The sequence below is a fragment of the Xiphophorus couchianus genome, chromosome 5 (genome assembly GCF_001444195.1).
Source record: "Xiphophorus couchianus chromosome 5, X_couchianus-1.0, whole genome shotgun sequence".
NCBI lineage: Eukaryota > Metazoa > Chordata > Actinopteri > Cyprinodontiformes > Poeciliidae > Xiphophorus > Xiphophorus couchianus.
In genome coordinates, this window is record NC_040232.1 from 12,489,747 (window position 1) to 12,503,278 (window position 13,532).

The 13,532-nt window shown below is 39.2% G+C and overlaps 1 protein-coding gene across 21 annotated transcripts in view; it reads right to left on the reverse strand.

The window, feature by feature from the left end:
• ptprdb (protein tyrosine phosphatase receptor type Db) overlaps nt 1-13,532 on the reverse strand; it is a 253,880-nt gene that overhangs the window by 22,763 nt on the left and 217,585 nt on the right. For 10 of the 21 annotated variants that reach the window (XM_028016147.1, XM_028016155.1, XM_028016154.1 and 7 more), the window contains 13 exons: nt 12,454-12,647; nt 12,057-12,083; nt 11,437-11,554; nt 10,568-11,155; nt 10,073-10,167; nt 8,764-9,020; nt 7,449-7,542; nt 5,806-6,030; nt 5,561-5,721; nt 4,849-4,860; nt 3,476-3,588; nt 2,242-2,283; nt 1,723-1,820 (listed from right to left, as the gene is read on the reverse strand). In XM_028016147.1, coding sequence (XP_027871948.1) covers nt 1,723-1,820; nt 2,242-2,283; nt 3,476-3,588; nt 4,849-4,860; nt 5,561-5,721; nt 5,806-6,030; nt 7,449-7,542; nt 8,764-9,020; nt 10,073-10,167; nt 10,568-11,155; nt 11,437-11,554; nt 12,057-12,083; nt 12,454-12,647 — 2,024 coding nt within the window. The remainder of the gene's footprint in view (nt 1-1,722; nt 1,821-2,241; nt 2,284-3,475; nt 3,589-4,848; nt 4,861-5,560; nt 5,722-5,805; nt 6,031-7,448; nt 7,543-8,763; nt 9,021-10,072; nt 10,168-10,567; nt 11,156-11,436; nt 11,555-12,056; nt 12,084-12,453; nt 12,648-13,532) is intronic. The other 11 variants (XM_028016162.1, XM_028016161.1, XM_028016160.1 and 8 more) reach the window with 3 other exon arrangements.

Here is a 13,532-nt window from a genome sequence, read left to right on the forward strand (position 1 = left end):
TTCCAAACCAAAATGGGCCAAAGTAATTGAACCAAGCATTCTCAACTACTGGCAATGAGTCTTTTTTTTTTTTGTAGAAAGGTTTGCACCCTAAATATATGAAATCATCATGTGAAAACTGCATATTGTATTTACTCAAATTATCGGATATTAAAAATTCAATGATGAGCTAAATCATTTTGCAAAAACAGACTTCTGTAAGCGGAAATACTAATTTACTGCCGTTTTTGTTAAAGTTGCACATATTCTAACTGAAAGCTGACTTCCCACCAGACACTGTCTGGTGGTGCTGGTGAGAGTTTTTAAATTAACAAACAGTGTCAAACAATGCTGAAGCGCCAGCTACAAGCCACTATTAAAAACACGCTGCAAATTTAAGATAAGCACAATAGTGACTCTGGACAGGAACATGGATACTTATGGTATCCCTTTTCAAGGAAGACTTTCCATTTTCAACAGACATACTCACTACCAGGGAAAGATGATAAAAGCACAATAAATTTCCATTGGTAGAGAGAGGATGGTTGTGTCAGACCATTAAGCTCCTGGAGGGTAATTACAATGTAACCGTTGCTGTTAGCTGGGAGAGGCAGACATGAGGTCATTACAGAGCTGTCAATGGAGAGGCACAAAGAGGGAAGAGCCAAGGCAATTTAGCAATTTTGAATATTTTACAACACATAATTATGGTTTTTGTGGAGGAAAAATGGACAGGAGTGGTGCTGGCTGAGTGCATGTATGCGTACTCGTAAGTTCAAGACGGCTTTCCACACAGTGCCAACACCAAGTGTGTCTGATTATCACACCACAATCATTTCTGGCCTCCCTCTCATTCCTCGGCCGCTCTTCCACCCATCTCTTATGCTCCTCTGCTGAGGGTTCAGAACCGAACAAAGCACACAGTCATGCAGAGAGAATGTGAGGCCCAGCAGAGCGGATCCTGCGCCAACCACAGTCTCACACACACAGCTTCTCCATCACCATCTTGTCTTTTCCTCCTGCTAAATGCCCTCGTTGGATTATTTTTTTCGGCTTTTTCCTAAATGTGTCCTAGAATTGCTTTATACATCTGTCACGCACAATCTGTCTCTTTCTTGTGGTAGCCAATTAGAGCCTTATGCCTTCTCCTTCACCCAAAGGCCCTTTGGTGGACATGATTTTTTTTTTTGTGGCAAAACAAAACATTTTTACTGCTTTAACAGCTCTCTGCGGAGCTCATTGTAATGCAAGCTCTTGCTGTAACAGCCGGCGTGCTTGGAAATAATTCTGCTGATCTGTCCACTTTTGTTAGCGAGCATTACCAAATTCAGGCACACTGTTATGTCCAAGTTAATACCATCATTGCTTTACATTAACTGTGCTGCAAGTTGAAGGCATCGAGTAAAGAAATTTCAGAGAACACTTTCTTTCTTCTTGATCCCTGCTTTCCCTCTTTCAACGCTAGAGCGCAGAAACAAGAGTCTGATAATCATCTGGCTGCAAGCAAACTGTGTTTGAACTCACAAATTCGACATTTTCTCTCCCATATTTGTACGCAGAACAAGACAACAGTAAAAGGGAGGAAAATGGACTTTATCTTGTATCGTTCAAAGTCAGCAAATCAAAAGGGGATATCAATGCGGAGGCTACTGAAATTGAAAAATGACATGGCACTGATAAACATGACTGACTGCAACAAAACCAGATGAGTTTCCCCGAGTTGGAGATGATCAGCATTCCTACCTCATACTCTTGAGAGAACTTGAGATTGTCATTTGCCTTGAGGCGCTCAATGTGATCTGCCAGCTCAGAGATGGGGACGGGCGGGTGACTTGCCATGCCTGCCGAGCACAGTGAGAAACAGTGAGACGTTGTTTTGATACCGACATTGTGCAACTGAACTATTTTAGAGGAAAAAATTAAAAGCTGTAGTCTCTGAGGTGGTGTTGTTTAGAGTACTGCCAAGAAGTAAATGGAAGTTAATTATTTTGCAGGTGACTTTTTTTCGGACAGAATAAAATAATAAGGATGTACAAACAATGCATCCTGATTGCGTATGAGCACTGCTGGTGAGAATCAACAGCACAGGTGGTTAAAAAATCAGCATGGATTTTTTGTTGTCGTTTTCTGTGGTGTTGCTCGGTGAAATGTTGTCAATTAAAGCTGCTTCGTCCTGAATGGGATGGAAGGTTAATTAGAATGACAGATAGAGTGAGAGTGAGAGAGAAAGATAAAGAGGGAGAGAGAGAGAGACTAACTGACTTGACAAACGGCGATAACCGCGGTAGACTGATACACGATAAGCTGTGAAAGGAGAAAAACATCAAAATTAACCTCATTAGTACAACAACAACCAGAACCAGCATTCCATGTTTAGCCTGTATGTGCTGGTGAGAAGTTTACACACATTCATCATCTAGGCAGGAACAATTTATAAATAAACAGGCTGCTTTTAAAACTACATTTCAACTGTTCTTCCTTCAGAGTGACATGATAATGCAACAAAGAACTTTGATTTTTAAAAACTTTTGTTTGGCTGCAAAAGTTTTAATTTCTCTGGAATATTTTCCAATCCACATAGGGTCATGATGATCAGTTAAGTTAAGGTAAAATGCCTTCATCTTGAGCAAGGTACTGGGGTAGTTCTAGTTATTTAAGCTGTTTTCTTACGTCTGAGAGCTTTGAAACTGCTTGATTTCCTGACACGAGTCTGACTTTTCTCCAATTCCATAACTTTTAACCAGGTTCTAACCATCTAACTAGAGATGCAAAGATATGAGAACTTGGGTCAATATGAATAGCCTATATTGATATTGAAAAGGCAAATGCAACAAAAATGGAAATAAATATCGGTTGTTAATATCTGACCAGTTTTACTTAAAAAATGACTAATGTCAGCCAATACCAATGCTAGTGCCGATATATCACGCACCACTCCAGCAAAATGTTGATTGAAAGGAAAGTTGAAAAATTTGGAGAAGTTCTTCCATCTTTATTCTTTGATTCTTTGGTGCCGAATGCATCAGTAGACAAAACAGAGTGAAACAGACCCTTAGCATGATGCTGTCACCACCACGCCTGATGACTGGTAGAGCGTTAGGTCTGACAGTGTCATCTAGACTCAAACAAACATTCTTGTCTGTTTTCTTGTCTTGCTTTATTCTTGCTTTACCTAATTGTGAAGCTTTTCTCAAGAAGGAATTTGGCTTGTCCATTTGGGCAATGGAAAATTTCAGTCAACTTTGGTGCAAGATCTTCTTTCTTAGTTGTCATCTTTTAAGTCCATGTCAAAGTAAAAATAGATTCAGCAGAAACATAATTGTGGGTTTATGTTTATATTTGATCTTGCATGAATAAACTGACTCGGTGTGGGGAAAATCTAAATTCCAACTTATGCACCCTAGTCTTCTTAAAAATGATTGTAGTTAAATGAATACAATCTTCAAGATCCATGTATGTAAACTTCTCACTAGCATTGTACATGTCTCCCACCTACCTGGAGTCTGGAAGTTGATCCTCCGCAGCTCCACAGGATCTGTGGGATGGTGGGAGGACATGGCTTTGCTGCAGGGAAAACTGCCCTTCCTTCCCTCAGCCTCGGCTCTTTTCCTAGAATAACAGATGAAATTTGGCTCAGTATCACGTGTCTGAAACACCTGGTATGAAATTAAGTTGAAGTCTATACACTTATGCCAAACTTAATTATTTCTTCCAATGTCTCAATATATTGGACATGATTGTTGGTAGCCTTAGATCTCCATTTTCAAATTATAGTTCCCGCAGAACCAACTCAGGTTCATCTGCCTAGTTGACAACATTCAGAAGAGCATCACAACTTTTTGATTAGACTAGCAGCATTGTCAGTATCAGTAGAAGAGACAAACTTTTTCAGATAACATGCAAATGACTTTCAGGCACTTTGAATAGCATCACTGGCTAACCATTAGCCGCTAATGATACTAAAGTTATGAATTTACAACATCTAAACTAAATGGGAATTTCATGACATCTTACATGACTTTGGACTGCAATTGAAAGTCTTAAGTTAAAATCTATCTATCCATTATATAACATGCTTATTTTCGTGGGGCTTTTAGGGGTGCTAGTGCGAAGTCGGATATGCCCTGGACAGGTCGCCAGTCCGTCATAGGGCAACACAGAGATAGACAGGTCAAACAACCATGCATACACACACACCGAAGGAGAATTTAGAGAGACCATTTAACCTAACAGTCATGTTTTTGGACTCTGGGAGGAAGCCAGCTTCATCCTGGCACATGGGGAACATGGAAACCCTATGCAGAAAGACTGGGACTCAAACCCAGGACCTTCTTGCACCCAACCAGAAAGTCCAACTCTGTTTTTAATGTAATAGTGAAAACACGAAAGGGAAGCACTCTCAATATGTTTTGCTTTTTAGCATAAAGACCACATTAGACTTGGACAAGCATACAAACTGTAATGTATAAGTTTGTCAAAGTTCGACATCAATTTTCTACACTGATTAAACTTCATTAAGCAGATTGTTTGTGGAAACCAACAAAAATAGATTTGTTATTTTTACCAGAAGATTTCTAAAACCTCTTCTTGTCATTTTATGAACCCAGTATTGTGTATTACCACATCTTGTGAGCTGATGTATAATATTTACACTCCCATAACATTGGCTGCTATATTTATCCAAAGCAGTGTATAAAGCTTTTCTTCTTGAATTATATAATCACTTGAGGTAAAGAAGCAGTTATCAAAGCCACATTAGCATAAGTTGACACTAGTTCAGTCTAATATCTACAGAAGTCCTTGAAGAGGTTTTTTAGGAAGAGTGGCCCTGTAAGCCAGAGGAAATGTAAATAAGGAGTGCTTGTTTACCTGTCAGGTTTGCTGGATCCAAAAGGGGGGGAGGGTGTGCAGATAAAAGGACAGACAAGAAGGAATATCATTAGTGTCCGATCAAAGTGCATCAGAGACAAAGGGAATCCTGAGCTCAACACTTTCTTTTTCACATTTACACTAATCAGTTTCTTGGTATGGCATTAGATATGCAAAATACCACCTCCTGTGGACACAAAGAGCAACGGTAGATTTAAAAAAAGAAAACTTCATTGCTATGCACTGGATAGCATCATGGCTAACCGTACTGACGCAGTTATATCTAATGACAAATTAGAAAACATGGCTCGAAGTGCAACTTAACTCCAGATGAGACATTAACAGTCAGAAATCTCTAGGAGTAACCCTCCAGGGCTTATGAACATCAGATTATTGTCATCAAGGTTAATAATTTTGCTATGCCACATCTGTCACAGCAATTATTTATGTGCATTAAAAAAAACCTCTTGCCAGCAGAGCTGATGATTATCATTAAGGACGCTAACGACTTGCAATATTATCTTACTCTGTCTGTCTCTTATGTAAGCAAATGCTGCCATCCGTATATAGGCAATAATACAGAGTACAAGGACAAAAATGATTCAAACTGAATGGAAATCTATGAGATAATGGCTTTTAATTCCTCTTTTTTCAGATGAATACAGTGAATCATATCTCAATCTGTCTTCTACTGCCAAAAGGTTACTCTTACCTCTTAAATAGAAGAATGGCGATGACAATACAGACGATGAAGATGACAGCCAGCACAGGGCCCACCACCCACAGCAGACCCTCCTCCTCATCAACAATCGGCTGGGGATCCACGTCCGATGCGGTCACCGGATCAGAATAGGGACTGGTTGAGAACATTGTCTGCAGGAAGTCATAAGTTCAGCCATTTTAGCATATTTTTTGCATCAACAACATTGTTTCCTGAGCACACGAGACCGCACTTACATTTTCTGAGAGGTCAAGGAGAGCAAGGACAAAGAAGACATACTCCTGCCCACCCTGCAGAGGACGGTTGCGGAAGTCACCGTAGTTTCGGTTGTCGCCTAAAGTGAACTCGAGTGGGAGGGTCTTAAAGTGAGCCGTGACATAGGCTCTGGGCTCTGACTGGCTAGCCTGTCTGCGGATGCGAAGGGCCCGGCTGACACTTGTCCTGTTTATCTCTCTGAGGAGCTGAAAGGGAGAGCAGCAGGAGAATCTGGTCAGAAACTTATTTAGATGAGCAAGAAAGGAAAGTGTTGGAGAATAAACAAGATGTGCAAAGTACTCAATCACACTAAGGTAAATGGCAGAGTTGTGGGAGAACTGTGGCCAACAGCTGGTTGTAATTGTCCTTTCAGCACCTTGCCCAAGTATTCCACTGTCACAACTGCAAACTTCAATGTAATTATTGGGACAACACAAATTGGCCCTTAATTATAAAGTAGAAGGAAAATTATGCTGGGTCTTAAATATTTTACAAAAAAAAAATATTGGAAAATGTTGGGTGCATTTCTATTCAGCACCCCGAGGCAAAACTGAGTAGAATCACTCTATGTGGGTCTTTGAGGTATGAATCAAAGCTTCTCCATAGTAACCATGAGCCTTTAGGCTGCTTATCTGATTAGTACAGTCTTTGCCCAGCCCATCAGTCTAGGTGGATGGCCATGTCTTTGTAGGTGTGCAACTGTTGTCAATTATCGCTCATAAGATTGTGAAAACCTCTCTACAAGGTCTTCAGGGCATAGTTTGTTCACTCATGCTCGCTAACTAACCCTGATTTCTTGTCTGGATTGTTGTATTCACACTAAGATTAAATAAGACACAAATAAACCATACTCACTAAGCAGATGATTTTAAAGGCATCTGACTATGTTTCATCTTATTTTGGGGTATCAGTGTAAAGGAGGCAAATCATAATTTTCAGATTTTTATTTTGCGAGAGACCTTTAAAAACATGTCCTATTCATTTCACTTCATAAGTTTGCACCCCTCTGTGAGGGATATCGCATGACATCCCAAGCTCACACACTGATGTTTGGGATTAATGCATGAAAAAAGTGGAAGATTTCATGGAGTTTGAATACTTTGGAAAGGCACTGAAATTGCTAAAAGCATTTTAGGATATTTTTATCCTAAACAACACCCTCTTTAAAGAAAGGAATCTCTGATAATTTACTCAACATAAAAAACCCATCAGTGCAGGAGCAATAGGCAGCAGAAAGCATTGTTTCCAAGGCAAATTTGTCTTCATCAGCTGAGGTGCTGTCACATTTATCTGCTGATAAATTGAGCAGAGCACTATAAAAAGGCTATTGAACTAATCTTACACACATGAATGTGCCTTCAGAACAGCATAATGAGGTGATAAGGTCTTTAGAAGTAGCCGGAACAGAAATTAGATGGGAAATGGTATGCAAAATCATTGTTTGGAATAAGTGAGGTACAGATAGCTTTGCCGTCTACTTTCCCTGAACTGCGTAAGCGTTCACTTCACTTTAAGGCCCCTCATTGTTCAGATATCCTTTTTCCTCCTACAATTATCACTGCTGTCACTAAACATCGTTGTCCTGCATAGATATGCATTATGATCAACATTAAGCTCTGCTTACCTCATCCAGATTCATCTGATCAGGATCGTCCCAGGGATTTAGAAACTTTCCTCCTCTCTGCTTCTTCAGTGGCACCACCACCACATAATAACCCCTGATGCAGAACAGACACTGGATTCAAGACTAGGAACTTGGACAAAGTATTTACAGAGCTTCCACATTTTGCTACAGCCATATTTGAAATCGCATTAGTGTAATCTCTTTGCTCAAAATTCTATACCCCATCAATTACCCCATCATGACAATGTGCAAAAAGGTTTTAGAGATGTTTGCAAATTTATAAAAAATAGAAAACTAACTAATTACATTACATTGGAAACACAATTCAAATTCCAGTGCCTACCCCACTACCTAACTTAAAACAATACATCAACTTGGTGACCCATGATGTCAGATAAAAGACTGACAGGCCCTGATCAGGGATTAGCCTGTCAGGAACAAAAAAATAGCTTTTTTTAAACCAGCAAAAGCATAAATGCTTAGAGGTTCACTCTTCCCTTTTGGAAGTTGTTGTTAAAAAGACAGAGACAATCAACAGTGAATTCAGATAAGGTACAAATATACAGTAAGAGTAGCTATTAACAAGAATTCAAGACATCACGACGTCAGCAGAAAGCAGAAAGTTGAGTATGTTACAATAAAGTTGCTAAGTTTTATCCACTCTGTCATAAAACATGCTAGATTTAAAATTGCTGACAGACTTTTAGAGATCTCACTGTTAATGTTAAGTGATCACAGGAAAAACACACAGAGACCACTGTTTTGAAAATAGAAAAATCATGAATGAATGAATTGGGCACAAAATCTTTGACTGGTGCCTCTATATCTATAAATAAACCTGTAAGATTGACAAAGCTATCACTTGATTGTAAGATCATCTATAATCTTTACAAATGGTTTCTAAGGCAGCAGTCGGTGCAGATTAAATAATAAAAAAAGGGTGTGAATGAAATCCATACTTTTCAAGACATAAACAACATGACAATTGCAAAGAGGACAAATGTAAACAGCAGAGTGAATCAGCCGGGGTTTTGAAATGCAAAAAATGCTATCATTTGCTATCTATTTTTGGTTTTATGGTTACAAAACACAGACGAAAGCATCAGCCCTGGGCTCTCATTTGTGGGTGTTTTCAGACATGCTTTGCTGCCAAATGTTTGAAATCTTTTGTTATAGGCCAATAAATAAAATAAGAAAAAACCCTGACATGTGCTAAAAAATATCTTTCTGGGAATGTAGAACAATGAACCTGAAACTACATGACAGGAAACAACTTACTATTTAACCACCACATGTATTGCATTCCCATCATTACCTGACTTTTGCTGTCGTCTGCACAGTTGGCAGCTGCACGGTCACCATTCCATCCGCATTTGTCTTTCCCACAATAAGGGGTTTGCTTTTCAGGATGTCTGGGGCGGTTGTGGCAGTGACGCGGTGCTGCAGCCCGCCAGCGCTGTTGGCGCGGTTTGTGAGCAGGAAAGAGTACTGGGTGTCCGGATCCAAGCCAGTTATGAGCTTCTGAGTCTGCTTGCCATCTACTTCTACAGACTGGCCTTTTCCATACAGGATCTAGGAACATAATTCACAACATGCACAAAGTTTTCAGACTTCAAAACAGTTGTTTTCAACTGCAAAAACATCTACACGACACTGCAGATCAAAGGTATGGCACTTTTATTGGGTAATAACTTCAAAATAAAGCTAGCTAAACTGTGACAAATAACTTGTATTAGTAAGATTGATGAGTTGTGATGTGTAATGTTTTGCTATTAATTAATTCCTGTGTTTTTTTTACATTATTTGTTTAGGCATCACACAGATTTACATTGTCCTATAACCAGCCCAAACATTTTATATCTGTTGATATATTTGTGATACTAATGTGATAATTGATGTATTTAATGCTAAATTAATTTTTCATCCAATAAATGGGTAAAAAAGTTAGCATAGTGTACCTCGAGGTTCTGCATCGGGCCCTCTGCTTTTTCAGGTTATATATGAATTAGCAAGCTAGAGAAAAAATTTTGCTTTAATAGTTAAAATTTCTCAATGCAGTTACCTGCTTACAATGTAATTCTCCAGTCCTTCATTACCGGATCCTCCCATTGATATATGTCCAGTTCACCTTGCTCCCGTTTGGTAAGTTTTCAGCTTTATATTAAAACCAATTTTGTGCTCATGTCTGCATTTTATTTTTACTTTTCAGTGATTCTTTCTTTTAAAACCACAATAATATAATTTTACTAACAATCCACCCAGGAGCTGCAGATGAAAATTAGTCTGTTAAATCTGGTTTTAGATGATGGGTACTGCCTCTTTTGAACATTTCAGTATATAAGCGAACTATGCCAAAGTAAAAATGACTTTTAGAGTTTGAGTTGACACTCAGTTTGGCTCCTTTCTGCTCTATAGTCTATTTACTTTCTGATCTGCTGGTTAGTATTTTGAGGTTGTAGGTGTTAATACTATTTGTTTTAGGGTTTTGGATCAGCCTCAGCTGTTTTCACTGTGATAATTAGTTTCTCCTTTTTCTTATCCTAGTAACCATTGCCTGGTATTTGTTCCTTGTTGGTCCTTGTTAACCTTGTTAGTTATATACCATACAGTGAAAATGTATTTACAGTAAACGGTTGGGCAGGGTTCTTGTCCCGGATCTCCCAAGAAAGCAGAACTGAGTTCTTCATGGCTGCCTTCACTCTGAAGTTGGTGGCAAAAACTGTAGCACAGGACAGACGAGAACAGAAGAGCAAAAAGATTTCAAGAGCGTTAGGTATTTTCTTCTGTGAAATTAAACATATGTAGTCTTACCTGTGTTTCACTCTTTAGAAGCAGAGTCAAAATAGCTATTTGATCTGATCAACAAACAACATGACTGGACAGAGACTCTGCCCCAGACCCAAGACTCTTACCTTGCTTTAAGAATAGACTGTTGGGTCTAAGGCTACAGTGACAAGACAATGAAAAAGGACACTTAAGATGCAGTAACTATTTACTGAGTGTTTGTGGCCATGTGTATGTGCAGATTTGCATGATATGAGCTCCAGAGGGCTGTTTGAACCTGGTTCGGGCAGCCAGAATAAGGATGATGGGTTGCAAGAATGTGAGCATAGTCCTACCTTGGTCAAGCCGCTGCGTCCTGAACTGGATCCGGGGGCTGTACGGCCCAGAACCGACAGCTGTGAACGCACACACCCTGACATCATACACAGTATCGGCACTAAGACCCTCCAGCAACACACTTGACCCAGGAGTGGGCACCACCACCTCCGTAGCATTCCCCCGACTATTTATATCCTTATACAGCACAGAGTACTTTGTAATTTTTCCATTTTGCTCTATCAGAGGGACTGATTTCCATGTCAGTTTGAGATAGGTAGCAGAGGCCTCCTCCAGAATTATATTTTCTGGGTATCCAGTCGGAACATCTTCTGGAGTGGTCACCTCCTTGACAGTTTCCTCTCCATAGCCCATTTTGTTTCGAGCAGAGAGTCTGAACACATAGTTAGCTCCCTTGTGGATATCTAGAGCAGTGTAATGGGTTTCTTTAGTGGGGAACTCCACCACCGTAAAGGGAAGAACATCCAAACGGCCGAAGGTGAGTCGATATCCCAGCAAAGGGGTTGGCGGGTTGGGAGGGGGATACCACTGCAGAAGAGCAGTACCTAATTTAGTTGCACTAACCAGCAGTCTAGGTTTCTCAGGAACTATATAAAAGGGAGACAGTAAAAGAAGAAGAAAGAGAATGATTAAAAGATAATTAGAGGGTTATTATAACGCACATTACTCAAAATCAGAAGCAAAACGGGATAATACATATAATGTGTGACTAAGTGACCTACTTCTTAATGGCAATGCAAGGTAAGACATTATGACGTATGACCAATTCAGTAATTTAGCAGCCTCTAATGTTAATTAATGAAGCTAAGCATGATTACTCATAACTGAGCGTTTTTATCAGTGAGTCTGTTTGTGAAGGCACACTTACAAGGCAAGGCAGTGCATGCAGTAACAGCTTTGCTGCGAGCACCGTCACCCTTTGCGGTGTAGGCTCCCACTGACACAGAGTAGGCTGTGTCTGCTTTCAGGTCTCCAAGCACAATCTCCTAAAAAAAACAACCTGTCAGCTACAAGAGACAAAACGACTGTGGCATTGCTGGGTCTTAAAATCCAAATGGATAGAACAAGACAGAAACGATTTGTAGACAACAAGGCATTCAATTCAATTGCAATGCTTAAGGCTTTTTTCCATTTTGATGGAAAAGCTTCTCCTTGGAGATTATTTTAGAAAAATGAAAAACAAATTTTATAAATCGTGGAAACTTAATACAAAATCTAATTTAACTGAACAGACAATTTTTTACCACATTTAATAGAATATATTTCTAACTTATTCGAATCAAAACAAACCAGATAAATTCGATTCTCATTTGGGAAGTTATAAGTACTGGTATTTCTCTTCAAGCAAAATAAAAAAATTAGAACAAAAGCACAGTGGAGAGTGGAGTGAAAGCTCTCGGCCCAGTCTGGATTTTGAAGTTAAAATCCATCATTTGTAATGTTTTGTTTTTCGTGTTCAATGAAATGCCTGGCAAAAGGTTTACTTACATATTCTGCTGAGTTCCCATATTCCCACTAAGCAATGAAGCCATAAAGCAGGAAAAAACAAAAAATACACACTTTAGAGTATTCGTACAGGATCAACAACATATCTCTAAATTTAAAGAAGTACATCAATTAACATTTTCAGAGACTGTTGTTGAAGGCTGTTTTCTTAGAAAAAAAGCAATATGGTAATTGCTTTCTAAACAGAATACATTACATATTGTAATGGCCTAAAGTGGTATTTATATTGATCCTGCATGAAAAGACACTTATATCTTATTTATTTGAGGTTAATTGCAACCTACAATTAATAATGAAGTGACTTTTCTTCTTTGTTTTTCATAAATTGCTCCTGGCACAGATTACTATATAAGTAATTAGTTGTTTGTGTTCGCGTTACCTGTGAGTCATCTATGAGGATGTCTTTGATGAGGGATTGACCTTGTGGTTCGCCATAGTTTGTCCGCACATAGTGGACTTGGTAGCCTCGGACCTGTCCATGTTGCAGCTCAGGTGCCGGAGCTCGCCACTTCACCCTAATGGCCGAGGCATTCACTGTCTCTGCTTCAACCCCTCGTGGAGGACCACTTGGAACTACAAATGCATTTTGGAATAGAGGTCAAGGGTCACAGGTGATGGGCACTTAATAGTAAAAGCTGTCAATTTAGTCCTGTAGAAAATAGGTGGGCAGAAAAAAAATATCCAAAAGCTGGGAAAAAACATTACAACCCTTCAAAAAGTCTTTAAGTGCTGTGATGTCTGGTAAAAAGCCGATAGATAAAAATGAGAGAGCTCGAGGAAAATCATGGCTGGAAAAAAGCGGTGAAGTATAAGAGGCAAATGTAGAGAGAGGTAAGAATGGCAGAGAGCGAAGTATTTGTTGCCGGGGGCAGGTAAAAAGTGGCAGTCATTCAACGAGAAAATACTGTTATCAAGAAATCCATCTCTCGTGCTGCCAAGAACTGCACTTTTACCCGAAAAGAAAAAGACAGGGAGAAAAAAGAACCTCCTGTCACCTCTTGTTATCTGACTGACTCCAGTAAAACCACTCTAAAAATGGTGGACATAGAAAAAGAAAAGATTTTATGAACCAAAAAGGACTAAAACAATATGGAGTGAGTGCTCAAAAAAATGGCGCATTCTTGATAGCACAAAATACAGTTAAGTAATCCATATTGAATTATTTTAATTGGTAAAGAGGATGAGGAGGATTTTGTTTGTAAGACATGGTCAGTCAGAAAAGCAAAGACAAGACGTTGCGTTGTTTTGTTTGTACGGATCATCATTATCATTATAGAAGAATGAAATCTAGACAGTTTCCTGTTACCAAAAACAAGATTTTAAAGGATAGGAATAGATGCAGGAGGATAAAAATGTCAGCTGAAGAAAAGGGGCTTCTGGAGAGAAGGAATATTAGGACGAGATTTCTGAGTTTTGGGTTAATTTTTGAGGTTATTAGAGGGAAATCAAAGCAAGGAT